This window comes from Anabrus simplex, chromosome 10 (genome assembly GCF_040414725.1).
Source record: "Anabrus simplex isolate iqAnaSimp1 chromosome 10, ASM4041472v1, whole genome shotgun sequence".
NCBI classification, from domain to species: Eukaryota; Metazoa; Arthropoda; class Insecta; order Orthoptera; family Tettigoniidae; genus Anabrus; species Anabrus simplex.
In genome coordinates, this window is record NC_090274.1 from 41,918,953 (window position 1) to 41,941,282 (window position 22,330).

Consider the following 22,330-nt stretch of genomic DNA (forward strand, 5'->3'; position numbering starts at 1 on the left):
AGAGCATTGGGCAGCCCCTGAAGGTACGGGAGTGCCACCGGCCGCAGCACATGCTGCACGTAGCGGTGGGCATTTAACGTGCCTTGAATACGCACTAGAGGTGACGTGGAATCATACGCAATAGCACCCCAAACCATGATGCCGCGTTGTCTAGCGGTAGGGCGCTCCACAGTTACTGCCGGATTTGACCTTTCTCCACGCCGACACCACACTCGTCTGCGGTGACTATCACTGACAGAACAGAAGCGTGACTCATCGGAGAACACGACGTTCCGCCATTCCCTCATCCACGTCGCTCTAGCCCGGCACCATGCCAGGCGTGCACGTCTATGCTGTGGAGTCAATGGTAGTCTTCTGAGCGGACGCCGGGAGTGCAGGCTTCCTTCAACCAATCGACGGGAAATTGTTCTGGTCGATATTGGAACAGCCAGGGTGTCTTGCACATGCTGAAGAATGGCGGTTGACGTGGCATGCGGGGCTGCCACCGCTTGGCGGCGGATGCGCCGATCCTCGCGTGCTGACGCACTCGGGCTGCGCCTGGACCCCTCGCACGTGCCACATGTCCATGCGCCAACCATCTTCGCTACAGGCGCTGCACCGTGGACACATCCCTATGGGTATCGGCTGCGTTTTGACGAAGCGACCAACCTGCCCTTCTCAGCCCGATCACCATACCCCTCGTAAAGTCGTCTGTCTGCTGGAAATGCCTCCGTTGACGGCGGCCTGTTATTCTTAGCTATACACGTGTCCTGTGGCACACGACAACACGTTCTACAATGACTGTCGGCTGAGAAATCACGGTACGAAGTGGGCCATTCGCCAACACCGTGTCCCATTTATCGTTCTCTACGTGCGCAGCACAGCGGCGCATTTCACATCATGAGCATACCTCAGTGACGTCAGTCTACCCTGCAATTGGCATAAAGTTCTGACCACTCCTTCTTGGTGTTGCATTTGCTCTGTCAGTCAGTGTATGAAATGTATGAAAGTAGGGGTGCGGGGACTTTTCGGACACCCTGTACATGTAAGTGTAGGTCGTAAGTCCTATCTTTTGAATGAAGTTAATGTTTGGTTGTGGATTACATTCAGGACAGTTTATTACAAATTTAGGGTGAGTGTAATAAAGATATATTGGAAATCAAACTTCTCATTTATTATTGTGGTACATAAATACAATTACGTTACATTAACACACTTCTTTTTACTTTCAATAAGAAAAATGAAACTTCTAGAAAAGAATTAATGTGAAGAACCCATAGCCTGACTGGTGCTTTACACTAGCTATTACAATCGATAATAAACCATCTACACATGACCAGTCCAAGATTCACCTTCTCAACAAACCCGAAAGAGGTCAACTTGTGGGTTGAATCCTGAATACTGTATTTACTCAGTTCTTCCCTGAGTGGCAATAAAATTGAGATCCAATGTGAATTTTCTTTTGAGTTCTCCGGGTCAAAATAACAGCTAATCTTAACACCTTTGTCAAAACATTCACTTTCTAGAAACCATTGTATAACTTGCTATCGCACTTTTATCTCTCCACCTGGTCAAAGGAAAAATAGTCCCAGTGTTCCTTTACACTGGGAGGAGTATAGCAGACTGAGTGGCTTCTCACTAAGGTTGGTGTGGTTAGAAGCCCAGTCAATGCATCCTGAATTTTTAAATCAAAGTCATATCCTTAGAATACGGATTCAAAATAAAAGTGTAGATCATGCTGCTACGACCATGATACCTACAGGTATGTAAAACTATAAATATTTCGGGTATCTAACAGAAGTTTGCAGTTTCACTTCAGGTGTGCTAAACATAGGGTTGGTAATTTTCAAGTCAAGAGAACCCATCTTCCTACTATTTTAAAAAATCACTTAATGGCATTTACACCACTTCATACAAGTATTTATTTGTATACACTTTGTACTAGCTTCGACAGATCAACCCTGTAGAGGGTTCAGGTAAATGGAGAAAAGCAATCTTATTCACGGCCATAAACTCCCCGCTTCTATCAGCACCCCCACAGCGCGGATCAAATAGCTCAAATACTATGATGGACCACTGTCAAGTAGAGCCTTCCAGTAGTTATATATGTACGACACAGATGAATGGCAAGACGAAGAAGAAAGCTTCTTCTTCTTTCGTGATACTTATGGACTCTTTTACTGTCGTCCAGCCACTATGCGAATAATAAAACAAATCACACGCAAGACAAGAGTCTTGAAAGCATAGGATAATTGAAGTTTTCACATATTAATTGAGGGGCTTAAAACTGATGTCCCTGAAATCAGTCTAGGTATTCACAGTTCACACACAGAAAAATCTTGCACTTAGTTCAAAATGGAAACCGGAAACATAGCGACCGCAAGTACGAGTAGATAAGAGAAGTAAGAAGAGGACAAAAACATCGCCTATAATTATGATCGAGCTGTGGACATGTCACACAAATTCCCGTATGGAACGAAAAGTTTTTGAAGAAGAAAGCTATTTAATTCCCCATCTCTAGATCCTGCAGACATCTGCTCACAGCTCACTTTGAAGCAGAGAAGATCAGAATTTACTTTTTGTTCTCTCATTGTTACAAAGGATTCTTTGGCACGATTTACCATTACAGTAACAATGGAAGACTAAAGAATAGTAAATAAATCCCTTGACGCTTCTTCAGTGATGCCTAGGCCATCTATGACAGCTGCTGGCATAGCTGTGGAGGATCGAACCAGCCTTCGGGCTGAATACCCAACAAACATTATTCATCAAGGAATCAACCTATGCTTGGTATAAGATCAGAAATGTTATTTTCTACTGCTGCGGTTATGTAACATTTTGTTGACAGCACCCGTATAAACAAAGATATTTGAGAGTTAACTTGTAGACCTTCCCCTAAACTACCATTTCATTCAACGTGAATAAAACTATTTCTAAGCTAGATTGTAGTGTCTTATCCTCTGACCTTAACATTAACAGCAGTTTTCATTTACTGTAATTATATTCAGCCGTTTTCTTGTGATGTACATACAGACAGAATTTCCTTGTAATGGATACGACCGACACCCATTTTTAAAAGTTCTTACCTAAGTACACATAAAACTGGTATGCATACTCGAGAGAAGAGGTACCACTGATGTTTTACAAGCACCCTGATCAGGAAAGGACTGTAATTCTGTGGAGGCACAAAAATGTAATCTCAAAGATTGATAAGTACCATGAAGATAAAATATATTTCAATAACCAATTACAAATTCATCTAATATTTTCGCAGACAAATGGCAAGAATAACTTTTAAAACAGTCAGCCAATAAATCATATTAAGAGTCCATTTGCCCAAAAACTTGCCAGTCCAATGCAAAAGTGACTAATTTTGAATGCCAGGTGCAACAGTTAAATGTAGTGGCAAAACAAAAGTGTAAACACTGGGTAAGCTGAATAAAATCGGATTACCTTATAGTTTTTTATACAGCATGTTCATGCGTGGATTCATTGTAATTGCCGAAAAGTACTTGTTCCTTGAAACTCGGATCAATAGGAAGTTGTTTAACTGGTTTCTTTTCAATGGCAATTGTACAGAGAGAACTTAATCTTCCATTCCTCATTGAATTACAAAGATAAATTTCATCCTCTAGTGTGCTCATACTCCTTTCTGAGGAAGGTGTAATAACAGGGAATGTCTTGACTAACTTCGTAAGTTTTAACGTTGAAAAGATTTCTTAGCGGTCAAAGTAGGGGTCCCCATACCATGAAAAACTATGCAATTTCCTGTTGTGCCAAAAGTTTAAGGGCTAAAGGGCCCAGAAAGGTTTCAAATTGTATGTCTTGGATAGCTCTATCAAACTAAATTTTTAAAAATTTCAAAAATTACTTCCGGCCTAAATGCAGTTCCGGAAAATCTGCCTAAAATAGTGTTTCTTCACATGTTTTCTTTTTTGATTCAAATCCTAGCCAGATTAACTTATTTACATATAATTCTTTCTGTAATGTGTTTCTTGGTTCAATGCCCTCAGGCATTTTTTGATCCTTTTGAAAAATGTCCACACCTAATGTAGTTATAAGGGCTTAAGTGAAACTCTGCATTGACTCACATTAGCACTCGTAGTGGTAGAGAAAGACAAACTGCTAACCTAATCGACTGGATAACGATGATTAAGAACAGGATTGTAATTTTCAGCAATAAATAAAGAACAGGTCTATATTCTCATACTTTATTAAATTTTATTTACCTAAAACTCGTAGCTCAAATCCCTAAGATGTTTTCAACATTGAATTACTTGCCTGAAGGGTTTGCCTGTGGTTTTTGTTACTTCTTTCCAGATGGTTGGAAGACCATTGCTAGTTATGAATTTGAGGTGGTTTGCAAGTGTCAAATGCTTTTCTTCATCCACATAAGTATTATTTAATTCATTGTTTAATCGTTCCTTTTTATTTGAATGTGCAAGTGTGGTGTCTTGTCTCCTATCTTTGTAAGCACATTTTGTATCATACGTCCAAGAGGAAGAGACTTGCTCTTGTAATTCAACAAATAATGACCTCGATGTTCTCTCGGTATGAACTATTTTACACAAAATATGTAACACATACATATATGCACTTTCGATGAAACTAACACACAACAACAAAATACGATCACAGATCACCAATATAATGCACGAGGCACGACTGAGACTAGCCACAACCTTGGCTGACAGGCTGTTAACTTTTTCCCAGCGACCAGTGCGCTAGGCGGATCGATAATCCCCACTCCACAACCTTCCGCAGGGAAAACTTTAAGCACTGAACTGTCCATACTAGATGGAATGTCATAACAGTGAACTTAATGTGTGATCAAAAGGATTAGTGAAGCCAAATGTTACGATGCATCATTACTACGTATAATAACTTTTTTCCTTGGGTAAGCTAAGTCTCAAAGCCTCTTTAGTGCTTTGCTACTTTTTAATTATGTCGTTTGAAACTTCATAAAAAATGTTGAGACATTATTTTCAACCTCTTTGAAAAATTTTCATAATTCATTTTGTATTGAATTTTCCCAGCAGAAGTCTTGCAGACTTTGATTATCTTTGGACTGAAAGGAAATAATCGTAAGTTTTGCTGCTGCATATCGAATTCCAAATCCATGCACTAAATCTCGTTGAAAGCTCAAACTGTTCCCCTTCAACCAACCAAATTCACCTAGGCTCATCTTAAAAGGCGGATTTTCACCTGTTATTCGACAAAGCCGTGCCTATGGCAAAGGTAACTGGAGCAAGTTTTCAGGCAGACACCTGTTTGTTACATTTAAAAAATTTGCAGCAAATGCATTCAGTACCACACTTATAATACAAATATAAGATGATTTACCAAGGTGTGACACGTAAGATAGTGCCATTTCAAAATTTAACATGATAAAACAATTAGCAAAGCACTGTAACAATTTACTAACTAGCGACAAGTCAGCTAAAAGCATTGAAAAGCACACGAGAACATTTTGTCCAAATATATTTGTTCAACTCAATACTGAAGAGGCATGGCACACAAAATAATTTTGCACCAAAACTTACACACATAAATAATGTAAGTACATCATAATTCTGCAGAAAAAATACAATCAGATTACTTGTATCTTACTGTATGTTTAATTGTAATTGTATCTGACAATAGAACATGTTCAAAAAGTCACCACTTTTAGAGATCAAAAAATTTACTTCCACACTGTCATTAACTTGTTATTCTTTAAACTTATGGTCCAGTAGAATTGCTACAAAATATAGTGACGGATATCCTGTAAAGCTACACCATACACAGACAGCGCTACCATCTTGTAAAATCTGAAACCTGTGAGGAAGACATGGCAAAAATTGATAAAGCAACTGGGTACAATCTCCAAACAAGGTTGTTACTTCAGACATTTCAACTGAAAGTAACAGTAAAATGCCCCACAGATCAAAATAAAACAGATAACTGAGTGGATAGGTTTGGCAAGTAAGGCACGCGGTGCTTTTGATTTATGCCATTTTGAATGTAATTTTCTCCAGTGTGTGTTCCAAGATGGCATGAATTATTCCTCAGCAATATAAAATTTATGAAGTACAATAATCTCAACTGTAGTAAACCAGAATTCTTTTCTGCTGAATGGTGTGCTCTCAAAAAAGACAAAATAATCTTGTTTCAAGACTGCAGCTGTCACAGTCTGAAATACAGTTTGCTTACATTACAGTAAATTGGATAGCACCTACCATTTCCTATGTAGCCTTTTATATGTATAATATTTTCAATGTTATTAAAAACTCTACGAATGACTTTCCATGTTAATCCTTCTGGTGAACTTCCAGATGCTTGGTGAGTAACACCTTAACTTCTCAACCGGGGCGATGAAAGTTTCCAAACAACACCTAGTTAACTCAAGTAGCTATTCAAAGAAGTATGGGAGGGATTTCATTCTCTTGTGGATTTCTAAAAAAGATATAAAACAGATATAAAAGGATGGCACCACTGTAGAATATTACCTTCAAAATTACCTCGTTAGCAGTTTGGACATGACATACCTGAAGGTCAATCTCTACCATTATTACAGTACTTCCCAACAAAGGAAAATAGTTTTGGTATGTAATCGGTCCAACTGTCTGGTTCGAGACTGATACGACACAGACAGAAGTTGACAAAAAAAAAGACAGAATACATGTATCCCCTGCTAATTTCTACACAAGACTCAGAATTAACACAGATGTCATCCAGGTCATTGTCCTCACAGCACTGAGACATTATTTACAATTACACTTTATGTTAATGCACTGTGCAACTCACAAAGATTCCTTTTTTGCATTTCATTTCCTTTGTTTATAACTGCTAAAGGCTGTAAATTTATTCTATTCTGGATCCTTGTATTCAGCTGTACTGTCAGGCTGATTCAATGAAACCCACAGTTACGCTGTATAAATTGACACAATTTTTGCCGTTGCACTTGTATGGCAAATAAACAGGTCTATATTTTTCCAGAGAAATTATTCTTACAATCACAATCCAACAAACAAAGGGTATATTTATTACAATCTAAACCTACACGACAAACCTTGTTCGAAAATTCAGTTGTAACACCAAAATACTGAATCTAAGAAAACTGAAGAGATCTTGCAGTGCACCACTGAGATACATTTTCTGGGACTGGCCATGCTGACTACATACTAGATCTAAGCATACTTAATTAATGCATGAACACTGTATTTTCACTATGACAACAAAAAATTCACTAATACCAATTTTATATTTCAAAACATATTTATTTATGTATATAATAGAACTCTGTATTCATTTTAGTGAACTAGTACAATTTTTTTAATGAGTTTCTACAGCGACCTGCCATTGGATTAGAAATTTTCAGTTTTTATTGATGATTTTTTAAGGGACCCGACGTTTAGGTCGTCGCCCCTCAGTTTTTCTTATCACTATATTTCAATGGTGTTTTTGTGGTATAATTTATAAGTGGCCCAGTCCGGTGGTCAGTAGATTTACTGACACATAAAACGGGAGTAAATTCCAGCACCTCCGTGTCTCCAACAACTGTCAAGTAGTTGTGGGATATAAAGCCAATAAAATTATAGTTTATTTTCAATGTATAAGTGTAAATTCTAAAAATAGATAGACGAAGTTTCTCTTTCAAAGATGATGAAACAAAATAGTGAATATCACTATTAGACGACAAAATGTATTTTTATGTATAACACCACATACTAAATGGTAGTAAAGTTCACTGAAACGTTTTATTAAATCCATGAAATAACCAAAATTCCTAATTCATGGCAGACCACTATACTATAAATGGCATTTATTGCAATACAAGTATGTCATGAAGGATAGGGAAAAGTCAGACAATTTTATCAACTGGATAATTACAAACTCTTACTGCAACTTAAGTGATAATAACTGGTGCTGTTTGGCTCCTAAATGCTATCAAAGCCTGAGATCACTTCAAAAGCTAACTACACTTCTTTCTTTTGGCATTGTCACTGTTTTGGAACTTACAATGAAATCTAACATTTATGGCATTACATTTGCTGGCACCACACTTAAAAACTTCTGCCAGTAACCAGAGGTATGATAATTGGTAACTATGGTTAAAACATCACACTTGTACTTCTACTCAAGAATCAAAGTTGAGAATATTATAGGCTTTAAAATATGACTGGTTTACTTTTTCGTATTAATTATATTGCACAAAAACACTCGCCAACACAAAGCCTCTGAAAACCATATCTACCCGTGAACTGGACTGCTGATTGGTCGAAACCTAAGTAACCCCCTCCCTTAAAAAAGAACCTGTCTTGTCTATATTATCCTAAACACAAGACAGAACAACAACAACAAATTGGTTTCTCAAAAGGATGGGGACCACATATTTTCTCTGAACTGCATCGTGTACTGTACCACACAGCAAATTCTCTGACATATTCATTCTGAGACATCAAACTTGGAGGCTTATACACAATATGGGTATTTACCAGCAACTCCATAGCTCAAATCAAAGTTTCCTTCCTCCCCCAGAAAGTCCTACTAAACCAACTCCAAAATTCATATTAAGATCTAGGCAGTCCAGAAGAAATCACCTTGCAGGGTCACAAAGAAAAATGTGCGCTCGACAGGTTATATACCAGAGCTGGTCAATCAAGGACCAACTGCAACAATGGTGATTTACCAGCGAGCCACAACTACGGACCATCTCCTTGTATACAGCCTATACCTGATTATGTGCACCTTAGAGGGAAAGGTGCATGCAACACCTGAAGCTTTTGATTTGGTAGAGTAAATGTATTTAATTTGTTTTTAACTTCAGTTAATGAATGTTCATAATGTTTATAGCACCAGATTCAAATTTATATTTTCTGCTCTAACATTAGGTGACTCCTGACATGGTTAAACAAATAAATTTGTTTAATATTTCACCATAAGAACTTTAGGCACTCCTCCTACAATAAAACAATTAAGCAGACCTTGAAATGTGGTAAAACCGCTATGAAGATCAGTATAATACACTGTGTAATAATTCCTCCTAAAAATCAGGATCCCAATTCACTAATAAAAATATTTTCCAACTTTCCTTGGTTGAGTGATCACCTGGAAAACATGAGAAAAATAAGGAAATAAATTTGATCGAGCAGTGGTATCGCAAGATGCAGTCTGACTTTTCCCTCTCTTCCTTCTGTCATCACAAATAAGTCTCTTTGTCATTGCCACAGTTGTACTTACAAAAGGGCACTATTCTCTATGGCATCACCTCAGGTTACACAATTCTAAATATTAAGTTTGTACAATGATTCTTCTTTGTATCTTAATGTGTGCTAAGTGCTTATATCATTATTAATGAAAAACTATCTTCTGTAACAACTTAATTATTATTATATTAATAATAAAAGATTCTATTTTGAATGATATATATAATATGTTATATAATATGATAAAAAAGTTTCTAAAACTCTTTTTAAAGTTTGGTTTTACCTTCATAAAAATGTTACATATACTTAAATAATGATTATAATAAAATATCATGAATAAAAAGAAAAAGAAATCATTTCAGATTCTTAACATCCATATTACCATTACAGTACAACACATTTGTCAAAATAACTTGCGTTATGCTTCAAAAACAAACAAAAAAAAATCATATCCAATGGAATTCCAGTATATCTAGAAATAATAGCTTGATCCATTCCAAATAAGGATAAAACTTTCATCTTATCAGATCATTATGAAAAATGTAAGCACTTTGCCTTCCTGTTTCTTTATACCCTAAGTCCAGACAACAAACCTCACTGCCATGAACTTTAAATTAAAGATTCAAATAACGGATCAATTCAGCACCTCTGGAGCGAACGTGTTTACAGGAGGACACGTTGGAACTGTAGAAATGAGATCATTACTCATCATAGGTAAAATTTTGAAATTACCCCATGTGTAACAGAACAGAAATCTACAACAGACACAAAGACATCACACCCGGGAAACTGGAGTTGGGAAATGATGATGATGATGATGATGATAATGGAACAGAGTCGATTGACTTTACAAATATAAACTTGATACCATTTGCAGTGAAATAATTTAAAATAACTGAGTCATGCTCTAATTTACCAGCTGTGATGACAACGGTAGGTCTCTCAACGAGACCTATCGAGTTTTCTTGCTTCCCCTCTTATATGCTACGATAATTCTTAAGATGTGAAAGTCACTTTAAATACTGGGACCATGAATGCCAAGGGTGTGGCGGTTGAGAGGTTATAATGTAGGTGGGGCCAGTGGCGTGCAGACCAATAGCCCTGCGCATCAATGAGACACAATAAGAAATTTTGTTGAACTCTTTCAAAAATTCTGGCATGGAAAGGTACCCACGATGATCGGGAAGCAGAAACTGTGAGATTCAAGGATCTTCTGCGGACCTATATAAAGAGTGAAGCTAGGAGCGTGAGTCAGCCACAACACAGTCAGTGAGTCCTGAGAGAGTCATTTAGGAGTTTGTCAGCAAAAAGTGAGTCAATCAGACAGCTATGCAGAGTTTGGCATACATGTTAGTTGTATTGTGGAGCAAACTGCTTAGGAATGATGCTATACTGCGAGAGCCCTGTTGGAGTGCAGGAGAACTGTGTGTACAGCTAAGGTACAGAATACAAACTGCATGAAGTGGAAAACTCCAACTTTAAGTGCATGTTTCTGTATGTTCATAGAAGTTTTAATAAATTTAAATTATAGTAAAACAAAACATGCTACCTCTGAGTAGTAATTCTAAGTTTTAGGTACCCTGATGATCCACGACAATATGTTTTAAAAAAAGGTAGGTTACCCCTAGCTCCGTTTTTCTTTTAGGAAGAGAGTCCTCATATTTATCAGTTAATATTTTGGAAAAACCTTTGACATAAAATGTTATATTAACAGTGCCCAGAGTCAAAGTAAAAGTAAAGGGACTGTTAAGCTTGTTCTGTTGTCCACTAAAACAATCTCCATCACCAGCCAAAGAGTCTTGTCTTGTGGATATTTATTTGGGATTCAATAAATTCTTTCCCAGTCACGAGACCATTAATATATTACACTTATATCACAGAAGCACACGATTACATCACTAATGCCCGATTTTAGGATGATCACACGTAGATAGATGCACTTAAAGAAGCAAAATTGTATCGGGTATGAGTAGGTTCATGGAAGTATTACATTCGGTACTGAGCAGGGACACAAAGAACTTAGTAAGCTGGAATAGGAGTAACGTGTTACACTGTACAAGATCGGAAAGTAATAAAAACCTTGATACAGTATCTACTCACCAGGGACATATAGAAGTGCCACCTCACAAACATGTTGGAACAAAACAACTGAAAAACTAAATCATAATTACAGTTTGATGTGAGTGTTATCAAGGTACTCATTTAAAATAGTAATGATCATAGGCGAAGGTTGGTGCAACAAAACTGAAAGTCGTGTAGGGAAAGATACTTGAACTTTAAGTAATTTCTGCATTAAAATGGTCTGGTGATGTGCATATTGGGGGCAATGAAAAAACAGGTGGTCACTATCGCCCTCAGATTCTCCGCAGGAACAAGTCACCAGCCAAAGAGAAATATGACATTATGATGTTATGAGCCTAAATGCATGCTTTTCAAGGAGCTCCTCCATTGTACATCTAAGTTAATGAAAATTGAGTACCTATATACCTCGTGTTAAAGTAACTTCAAATTGATAAGACTTTGTAGCATCCTACGCTTAGAACAAGGCCTCACATTATCACACCTTGGCCTTTAGTTACTGTAAACACTTAATGATCAAGGGAACCTTAATTGGAATAGATCAAACCTGTGGCATGAAATCAAAGAACACACATACACACATGCTGCGTTGTAAAAGCATGATCATATCCAGATGCGGAGAAATGATGAGAAAAGAGAAACGTATGATATGCAAAGTTAATTTGCCAGAAACAAAACAGATAATACCTAAAGATGGGTGTCATGAATGATGGGTAGGTCTGGTAGACGTATACAACAAACACGTTTCAAAATAAGTTAAAACTTCATAATATATATATATATCTCAAACCAGAATGATCAAAATACTGTCCTTAAATGTTTTTTTGGTATAACATGACAGATCTTATTTTTTTTTTTTACAATTTTGCTATGATTCAATCAATATGTTCCTAAAATATCCACTTTCCAGAGAGTTCTATAATAAGATTGTACGTTTGGCATATTATACCTGAGTTTCCTTTTATGTTTTTCTGTATGTCAAAAATAGAAAAATGGAGTATGCTTTTCTTTTCTTTTTTACTTTGTATTGCACAGTATGAGAACGCTTCCACCTTATTTTTTCTTCTTCTTTGCTGGGGAGGCCTTCTTGTTGGTGAGGGACTTCTTCCCGTCCAGAGCCTTCGCCCTGAGCTCGTTCTCCATACTCTCGTTTATCGTCTTGGTGACAGCTTTCTTCAGCTTCAAAGATTCCTGTGCTCCGCCCTTCTTAGCCTTCATGGGACGACCTTAAAGATAAAACAGGTAATTTGTTATCAAATATCTTCAACATGTACGGTTATGAACATACAAAAAATGGCCGAGATCAGAACAATAGTTAAAAAAGACCAATTCTTACTTATGCAGCTAAAAACAGACATTATGGTACAAACATACAGTCCGCCCCGCAAGGATTGTAGCATAATACGGTAGTTTCAGTGCTACTATTCTTACATAGAAATGATACTGGAGGAGAGACCAACCCACCTGCCGCTAGAAGTATATTTACTTGTATAACCTAAAGTAATGGTCCAGGCACCATTCTCCATTGCTTCTGCCAAGGATCATGGGCATTGGCCGAGATATCGAAGATTAAGACAGAGATTTCATTATCAATTACTGCAGAAGAAAAAGTGCTAAACAGGCCAGGCGAAGTTTGAAGGTGTCACGGCATCGGACAATAACCTTACACTTTCTTAGTTCCTCCTTTAATCTCGGCGCTTACGGCAAAAAAAGAAAAGGTCATTTAATAGCTGTAACATATTTTTGCACATCCGGGCCAACCTTCATCATGAGAACAGAGGCCCCTTTGGGGCTACACTCCCTTCGTGAGGCTCTTATCCATTGCCACAGCGCATACTGTCCGCACGGCAAGAAAAAGATAGCCATATCAAACAACCAACCAACAGTGCTGATCTACTTACCTCAGCGCTACTATGAAAGCTAAGTATTAAACAAAGGACAGTCACTCCGCATGCGCCACATAGTGGTGCCTCATGTTACTAACTTTGCGGGGCGGACTCTATAGTTATGCCGACATTATTCCTTATTGTTTTTGCATTACAGTTTGATAGAGAAGGTCCAAGAGAAAGGAAAAAGATGTGAAAACAATTAAGAGTCTAAGAAAAAAAAAAAAAAGTATTGTAACCATATAGGTAAGTGGATAAATAATCTGTGTTCCTTTCTACTTTATTCATACGGTAAGTTGGTTTACATTACACTGCACAATACCAGTCTACATTCCCACCTCAGTGACCCCAAGTTTCACGTAACAAGGCTTATGGCGTATGGCCTCCGGAGAGGCCTGGTGCAGGTCTTTTTCTAGTAGACAGCCTATTAGGCGACCTGCACGTCTGTGAAGATGAAGATGAGGGCCCTACCTAGGATGATTTCTAATGTTGAATACACCACACACACCCAGCCCCGAGCCATTGGAATTAACCAATTAAGGTTAAAATCCCCAACCCGGCCGGGAATCGAACCCGGGACCCTCTGAACCAAAGACCAGTGCGCTGAACCAGGAACTATAGAGCACTATCACAAAGTTCGCGGTGCATGGGTTTTACAATAAGGTCTGCGAGAAACTGTGCTTTCATCGAGCATACAAAATCTCACGCAGAATACAGCAAAGAATAGCATAGATATCATAGGCTATTATACACATTCTTGCGCTTTTCTGTAAATAAGAAATCATAAACATTTGTAAGTTTGTTTGTACGTGAAGGGTAATCTAGGGAACCATTCAACAGATTTCTGTACATTTTTCACCATCAAAAAGCTTACTTTTTCCAGATTATTATAGGGTACAAGTAATATTGTTTTAATGCCAGTGTTACAGGCAGTGGCAGCCTTTTAACTTCCTTTCCTCCTAGGGATAGCTTTGTTTTACATATACCGGTACTTTATAACTGTTGGTCCTGTTGAAAATGGAGCACACTAAGTGTGCTTACAATTCAATTTTCTACAAAAAAATATTTATATTCATTTTCTATGTTTTGGCACATACTTTATCCAAGTAAATAGCAGATTAACTGATATGTCGAGACAGGTATTTTCACGACGTGAAGTGATAAGTCAGATTGCTCCCCGAGCGGTATGGGAGTTTTACTACAAAGGGCCAGGGAGATTCGCTGCGTGTGAAAGAGACGAAGTCCACAGCTTCCCAAATACCTCCTTTCTTATTGCAGACCAATGAATATATATAAATATATACAGTATATACAAGCCTCTCCTCAATCTCGAATAGTAATGACATCGAAGACTTGGCGTGGTCGACTCTTATAAGTCCAACTTAGAGTTATTATTATTATTATTATTATCGAAGACCTGACTGACTGAGCTTCCGCTCGCACTCCCGGTAGAAAACTTCCAAAAAGCCCCCTCCAAGGTGTGTACCCTGGTTTTATACTCTCTCTACGATACGCCTTCTTCTAGAAAGGAATCAAAGTTCTATTTCCTATGGTAACTGGCTACAGCCAGCCAGAACGAAAACGCCCCTTTTCGTTCACCTACTTTCCACCTTTTCTGAAGACATACTACGCACTTAGCAGGGTGCAGTTTCCTGCTTCATGACTCACCACAGCTTGACCAAGCCATTTCTTCTAATTGCACAACTTGCTACTTTTCTACCTTTTGTATGCCTTCATATTTCAAGACCTGTATGGTTCCTAATTTTACCTTAAATCTCTTCCTAATGTTATTTACATTACCTTGGCCTCACTGCCATCACACAGATATGAATATTTACTCATATTTTCCCGTATCAACACGTCTCAGTGACACCGTTCTTCCTACGTTCCTGGTCACAGGTTCAATCCTCAGAAGAGTGATAGTCCTGAGCTCAAACTGGGGCGGACACGACAGATACAAAAAGAAGGAACATACCTGCAGGATTTAGAAAGTTCTTATAAAAGTATGCCCATGCTTTTTCTTTGCAACTCCAAAATTTTGCCCAAAAATTACACTTTTATGGGTTACTGGAGCATTGCTCACATCAAACATGGTACAGCTGTGTGGCTAAGGGTGAAAATTGTTACTTGTATTCATTAGCAGTGCAAGTCCAACAAAAAGTAAAAGTTAATGAATACTGGAATGTTCATTATTGTTACCAACAATGCACAAATTTAGTTGACTGACTTCAACATGGGAAGAGCACAGGAACTGTCAGTTAGATATATAGGACTTTCATGAAGATTCCTGATAATTCCTGTGCATTTCAGTGCATTTGTGTAAGTTGTAATTTCAACAGTAAAACTTCGCCATAAACTTATAATTTCTACAGTGAAATGGAATTTTTTTTATTCTCAGGACGAGCATATCATGCCTCAGCTTTCTGCTCAAAAGGCGAGGATACTTGGAAACCACTAACACATTACTGAGACCTCTTTGAAGTGTACATCAGTGTGGACTTTGAAGACAATGTTTTGAAAACTTGCATAATTTTTGCCACGTTAAGTCATTATTAAAATATCTCGAAAACGCACAAGACACAGAAAAAGGAGACATGACTGAATGGTTTGAAGTCTAGCCAAAGTTTTACCACAGTCTAATACACACAGTCGCAAAGCTCCTTAGTGATGAAATGGCATCCTGTTGACGGCCGGAATAACGCCAGTGTTTGCAGCAGTCAGCAAGCTACAACTGTCTGGAACAAGCCCTCTACCCAACAGCTAAGGGCACTTTGCGACGTAAATTATAAACTCTAACCACCTGAACAACTATATTAATCATAAATTGTAAGAAAAGTAGTCCAGTGTATCAACGTGTTATTACTACAGCATGGTAATAATACCAAAGAAAAACTATAATAGTTTATTTTGGAAGGAAAAACTGATCACACCACTGTAGTTAAGGTCTTAGCCATTTTCGAATAGCTAAATGACTGAATTGTGTGTACGTGTTTTTTCTATGGCCCTCAAAACTTTCATTGCAAATTTTAACAATTTTTTGCAATCTTAGTTTCACAAATAATTTCAACAATAATGACTTGGTACCTTCACAGCATTCATGAGGAAAATCAGGTATTTCCATTAGGGAATTTTAAGTGAGCTTGTAAGCATTCTACTTAAACATACAGTAAGGCTCTAACAACAGCCCCTGTTCTCTCAATGCTCTTCGACTTCCTACAAGATTTTTCCTGCTCCTTTGACACGGGTTGGTCAACTCTAATCAATGTTTTGTTTCAAAGAAATTAGCGCGCAGGTTTATTTAGAATGGAACTGCATTCCATACTAATTTCTTCTTCTGTGCTAACATAAACTGGCTGTCTTCAAAATTATTCAAACGTAATTTTATATTATTCTGCAAATAGTTCAAATTTTTCTTCATTAACTCAGCCTGCTTACTCTTTCATTTTCTACACCTGGAAAATAAAAATACTGCTACGTGTTAAGATGTTACTTGAAGTCTTAGCAATATTATTCCATTATGCGAAAATGTAAACAGTAGTTCAAGCATTACTTTTTAGGAAACCTAAAGAATGATAGCTCTGGTGTCTACTTCTTGCAGTTGAGCAGTTTTTTGCACTACACATATCTCCTTTCGTAAATGCCATGTTAATTTTATACAAAACCAATCATCTGTAATGGAATTACCACACGCTTACCTCGCAAAAAGTACACCAACTTTCACATCCCAGTAGACAAGTAGCCTGCTGACCACCTGGAGTACTGCAGTCGCATGGATGAAAACAATGAGCTAAGCTTCGCAACTGTGTATATTAGACTGTTGTTTTACCTTGTACTATATGACATTAGTTCCATGAGTCACGACTTGCAGTGCAGACATGTAGGCGCAGTATGACTGTCGTTTCTTTCCTTCTCGCGGACGTGATCGTACAATGCACAAGACTGCCATTTTAGGAAATAGGGACAAGACAATTACTGAACATCGTTATGTGCAGCAAAAAGGCTAAATGACCTTTTTTCCTCGCTGTGCAGAAAGTATATACTGCAGCCACAGAAAGAAGCCTCTGGAAGAGAATGTAGCCCGAAGAGGCCACTGTTTACTATGACAGAGATGGGCCTAGAGATGTGCAAACATAGGTTACAGCTACTAAATGACCGTTTTTCTTGCACTGCAGACAGTATGCGCCACAGTCATAGAAAAGAGTCTTTTAGTTGTGTTTGTATTCTGTGCAAGTTGGTAACGGAAAGCTGAGAGTTTTGATTTCTGGGAACGATGTCTTATCAGCCAATGGCAATACTAGTAGCTACTCAAGTAATAAGAGAATTGTGCTTGCTACATTTAATTAGGTTATAAAAGTAAATGCACTCCTGGGGGCAGGCTGGTGGATTTAGTTGGTGTATTTAAACATTAAGCTGTGTGAAGACGTTTTTAACTAATGAGAGCGATGACGCATTCCTCGTTGACCAGGCTGGCACAGCGAACAATGTGGTTCGGTATGTGGCAGCCATGGTGGTCACCCATCCAGGTACTGACCACACCCAATATTGCTTCAATACTGCAAAAGAGAACTGTTAAGATAGAGTTTGAGGGATGTTCCACCATTCAACACATTGTAAAATATATTGAATGGTGGAACATCCCTCAAACTCTATCTTATTAGTTATACGGAAATGAAGATCATAACCTATGAAAGAGGACTGTATCGGATGTACGTTCGCAGGGACGTATATTTATATAAACGGTAGTATATATGTGTAATATAAGTGTGCAGATGTTAAATTTGGAAAAGCAGCGCTTAGCGGTGCGCCTATCTCGGCTACCTGTTTTCTAGTGTTTCAAAGTTTGGGGATGGATTTAGCTTTGGCTTAAGGGTGGCGTATTGCTGGTTGCCAGGAAGTAAGAGGGTGGGGGGTAGATTGGAATACTTGGCTGGAGTGAATTTCTTGGTTACAGGTTCTCGGCTACTTGATCCACCGAGGTGACCCTGAAGTAGCGAGGGGGCGGAGGGAAGTTTTGTCTGGTTAGGGGCAAAATTATTAAGTTTGAAGGGGAGGATATTAGGGGTCGGGAGTTGGAGGGTATGGTATCCTGGGAGGAAGCGTCCCCAGCCGCCCGTGCTGATCCCACCCGTGATCCGATCGCGATGCATCGGCCAAACCAATTGACCAGAGTACTGCGGGCCAGAAAGTGAACCACTCCACATCCACAGGAAAACCATGAATTTCGAGGTCCAAGGAGGCAAACCCATGGCTGCCACGAGAGAGGTAGGTCATGGGAACGCTGGTGTTCTCCTTGATGACCTGAGAAGGAGGATCCATGGCACATTAGGGTATTCTGTCATGTCATGGGGACCTGGGGAAATGAGGATCCTTTGCAACAGAACGAATATGACCTACATCACTGCAGGCGAATGGTAGAGCACCCAGCGCAAAATCAGTTTTTCCTCAAATTACTGGTGGGAAAATTAGCCCAGCAAAATTGGGCAAGAACTTATACCTCAAATTTGCATGTTAACATATTCAGAAATAGACAACTTTTCAAACAGCTGTGGCTTCTTTAATTTATGGGCCACTTAAAAAGACACAGCCACCCTCGGAGACACAGCTGGTTATCACTGGCACTAGTGGCTTCAAAGGGTGTTTAAATGAGACAACTCCAAGTTCTTGGCTTATGACATTGAAAAAACTTGTGTTGGACAAAATAGTGAAATCTGCCATCAATTAAGGAAACAAAACAATTTGTTCACATCGCACCGATACAGATAGGTCTTATGGCGACAATGTGATAGGAAAAGGCTAGGAGTGGGAAGGAAACAACCGTGGCCTTAATTAAGGTACAGCCCCAGAATTTGCCTGGTGTGAAAATGGGAAACCTTGGAAAACTATCTTCAGAGCTGCTGACAGTGGTGTTCGAACCCACTATCTCCCGGATGCAAGCTCACAGCTGCACACCTCTAACAGCACGACCAACTCACCCGGTACCATCAATTAAAATCTAGAGCAACTGAAGAGGCATCAAACCAATAATGTTATTAGCCTATTTTCTAGACACACCTTTTTTAGAATTTGCTTTACATCGCACCAACACAAGATAGGTTTTATGGTGATCATGAGAGAGGAAAGGCCTAGGAGTGGGAAGGAAGTGACCGTGGCCTTAATTAAGGTACAGCCTCAGCATTTTCCGGTATGAAAACGGGAAACCACGGAAAACCATCTTCAGAGCTGCCAACAGTGGGGTTCGAACCTACTATCTCCTGAATGCAAGCCAATAGCTACGTGACCCAAGCCGTACGGTCACTTGCTTGGTCAAGAGACGGTTTATCAATCTAATCCTTAAACATACAACAACCTTCATAATAGTTTGAGAAGAAAATAAGAATTGAAAAAGGAGACCCAAAATGTGTTCACATATGCAGTCTTTCTTCAAACAATAAAATGTTTTTTATATCTCTGAAATGGGAACCTATCCCTGAATGCAACAGTTTGACTATGTTCTTGCTGATAATAAGTGTATATATATCTATTCTGTTAACTGTCAACTGCGGAATAAGTATGGGCTTCCAAGCCGCAAGAAATGACCAGCTGTTACAAGGTTGAACTCTGATTGGTACTTAGCAAAATACGACACTGTATACGGCCTTCTGTAGTTCTGTTTCATACCTTACTTAAACCTACAGCCATGGTGGTCACCCATCCAGGTAATGACCACGCCCAATGCTGCTTCGATACTGCAGAAGGAGACTGTACTGGATGTACGTTACGCAGGGACGGTGGTTTATATGTTGTTTAATATAAGTGTGCAGATATTAAATTGGGAAAAGCAGACTTTTATAAGCAGCGTTTGATGGTGTGCCTGCCTTAGCGGCCTGTTTCCTAGTGTTTCAATAACTGCGATCTGGGGAGCAAATTAATAGAATGAAAAAGAATCGGACGTTGGGAAATGAAGGGATACAATCATAGTACCTCGAAGAATAGCTGTTGACATACACAATATCGATGATGTGCAAGCAATACCTTGTATTTCACAATGCTCCTCCTGGACTGGTCACGCCTCCCAGCCACACATGGATATGCAGTCCATTAGAACAACCTTCGTTCTGTTCATTTTCCTGTGTTAATGTGTAAAGGAAAATGAACCTTAAATGCATTATATTGCAGGAGTGCATGTAAATACTTCATGAAAATATACATTCCTACAGTATGGTGACAAAAGGTTGATTTTACTTTACATATAGGCATAGGAAAATGAACGCCATGAGCAATGGTCTCATGGACTGCATATCCATATGTGGCAGGAGGCATGACCAATCTTAAGGAAAATAATGGATAGGAAGAGCCTTGTGGGATGAGGTACTCCTTGCATACCGTCGATATGTTAGATGACATTAAACAGAAATAAAAATTCAACAGGACATCTTGGATTTAAAGTTTTACAACAATATAAACGTTACAATTCCAACGAGGACAGACCTAGTAGGGCCTAAGAATGTAGCATTAAATGATAACAGTTCTAGGTTATGGGAATTTTCAAACTGACTCTCTACTTCTTGTATTGAACAGTGTACCTAATGCCACACACGCATGTACAACAATCCATCCGGCATAGAAGTTCATTAAATTTCCTGTTCTTTTACCTGAGCATGGCGTCACTTTCAAAAATATTACTAAATTATTCTTTCAGAGCATGTTTCAACTTATGTTAATTTACAGTGAACTAGACATACTGTATTTAACTTGGCATAATGACAAAGATTTTAAAAGAAGTTAAACTGACTAACAATGAAACACAATAATAATACAAGTATAATATGTCATGAAATAAGTTAGTATATGATTGTCAGTCGTTACTGTTTCTAAAACTGAGTTAACAATGAAATGCAATAATACAAATGTCATGAAATAGGTTAGAAAATGACTGAATAGTGTGATCAGACATGATTTTAAATTCTCTGTAGGGGGCATTGTACGTAAACAAGAGATGATTGAATAGGGTGATAGAACATAATTTTAAATTCTCTGTAGGGGGCATTGGACGTAAACAAGAGAGGTCAATGACACAAAAACCAAACTATAAACAAACCCACCAAAAAGTGAACTGTAGTAAGTCACGTCGTAAATATGAAAGGCAGGCTTATCTGCTATTACAGATTAGGTGATAAAATCCCACGTGATACATATGTGCTGAAAATCAAGATTTCGGCAAAGTAACATAGCGGCTTGAGTCCAAATACTTTTGGGAATAGCAACTTTCGTAGGCTGCAAGGAAGAAAAAAAAAAAGAGGAGAATATAAAATATTTATTAGTGAGCTATAGGAAATTAAATCAGATGAGGAAAACATCCGTTAGATTTTAAACAACATAATGACACGATAAATTTTCTTCAACCAACAGCGCTGGGAGTTCTACAACATTAATTTTAAAAAATTACGTTTATAACCCGATATTTTATAGCACTCTGTTAACGATGCCTGTAAGTTTTACAAGTCTTTAGAGTGCGGATACAGCGTCCTAGTAATTAAAAATGGACTCCCAACTTTCTGAATCAAACATACACAGTTCATACACACAAACACTGCGTGAGAGAGTAATCAATAAAAGCATACATAAAAAGCAGGCAAATAAATACAAACTTTCAAAATTCTACATAGTCCTAAATAATAAAGAAGCAACCATCTGGAATTACGCTACCAGATTCAGGCTTGGCGTAGCTTTATACAAACCTCGTCGTTTTGATACGGCAGGACCTTTCGCTTTTGCAGGCTTCTTCTTAGCTTTTGGCGTCACTGGAACTTTAGCTTTTACCTTCAGTTTACCTTGCGGCATTTCTCAAGGATGATTTCAAACCAAAACAAACTATAATTCTACTATGTGTAATCCAATACCACGGGAAACACGTGGGATAGTTGGCTTGTTTACAGAAATAGCACAAGCGGTATCAGCGTTGCCAAATCTTTATCAGCCACGACAAACGCTTGCAACGGAAATGTATCGCGGTGAGCTTGGGCGGCGGTAGAAAGTGCACACTGTTGACATATGCTTCCGCTAAGCTGCGCTACTGTTCCAAGTCCTCGACACGGTTTTTCTAATGGAAAATTCAACTTGGGGATAATGGAGTCAGATTTATACGGGTCACATGTGCCCGCATAAATTCAATGCGAAGTCCTCTAGAAAAGTAAAGTAGCTTAGCAACAGGCGAAAAGC

At 38.5% G+C, this 22,330-nt stretch overlaps 1 protein-coding gene across 1 annotated transcript; it reads right to left on the reverse strand.

Annotated features, from left to right (window-relative positions):
• Nucleotides 1-1,131: 1,131 nt before the first annotated feature.
• LOC136882151 (uncharacterized) lies at nt 1,132-22,096 on the reverse strand. The gene is made up of 2 exons (XM_067154700.2): nt 21,850-22,096; nt 1,132-12,472 (listed from the first exon to the last, which is right to left on the reverse strand). Exons 1-2 carry the CDS (start codon nt 21,950-21,952, stop codon nt 12,300-12,302), a joined length of 276 nt encoding a protein of 91 aa, XP_067010801.1. The 5' UTR covers nt 21,953-22,096; the 3' UTR covers nt 1,132-12,299.
• Between the last annotated feature and the right edge of the window lie 234 nt (nt 22,097-22,330).

Coding starts and splice junctions, on each gene's coding strand:
- LOC136882151 (XM_067154700.2), bottom strand. CDS start 21,952: ATGCCGCAAGGTAAACTGAAGGTAAAAGCTAAAGTTCCAGTGACGCCA. Junction 12,473..21,849: donor TGCCGTATCAAAACGACGAG/GTTTGTATAAAG, acceptor TTTATCTTTAAG/GTCGTCCCATGAAGGCTAAG.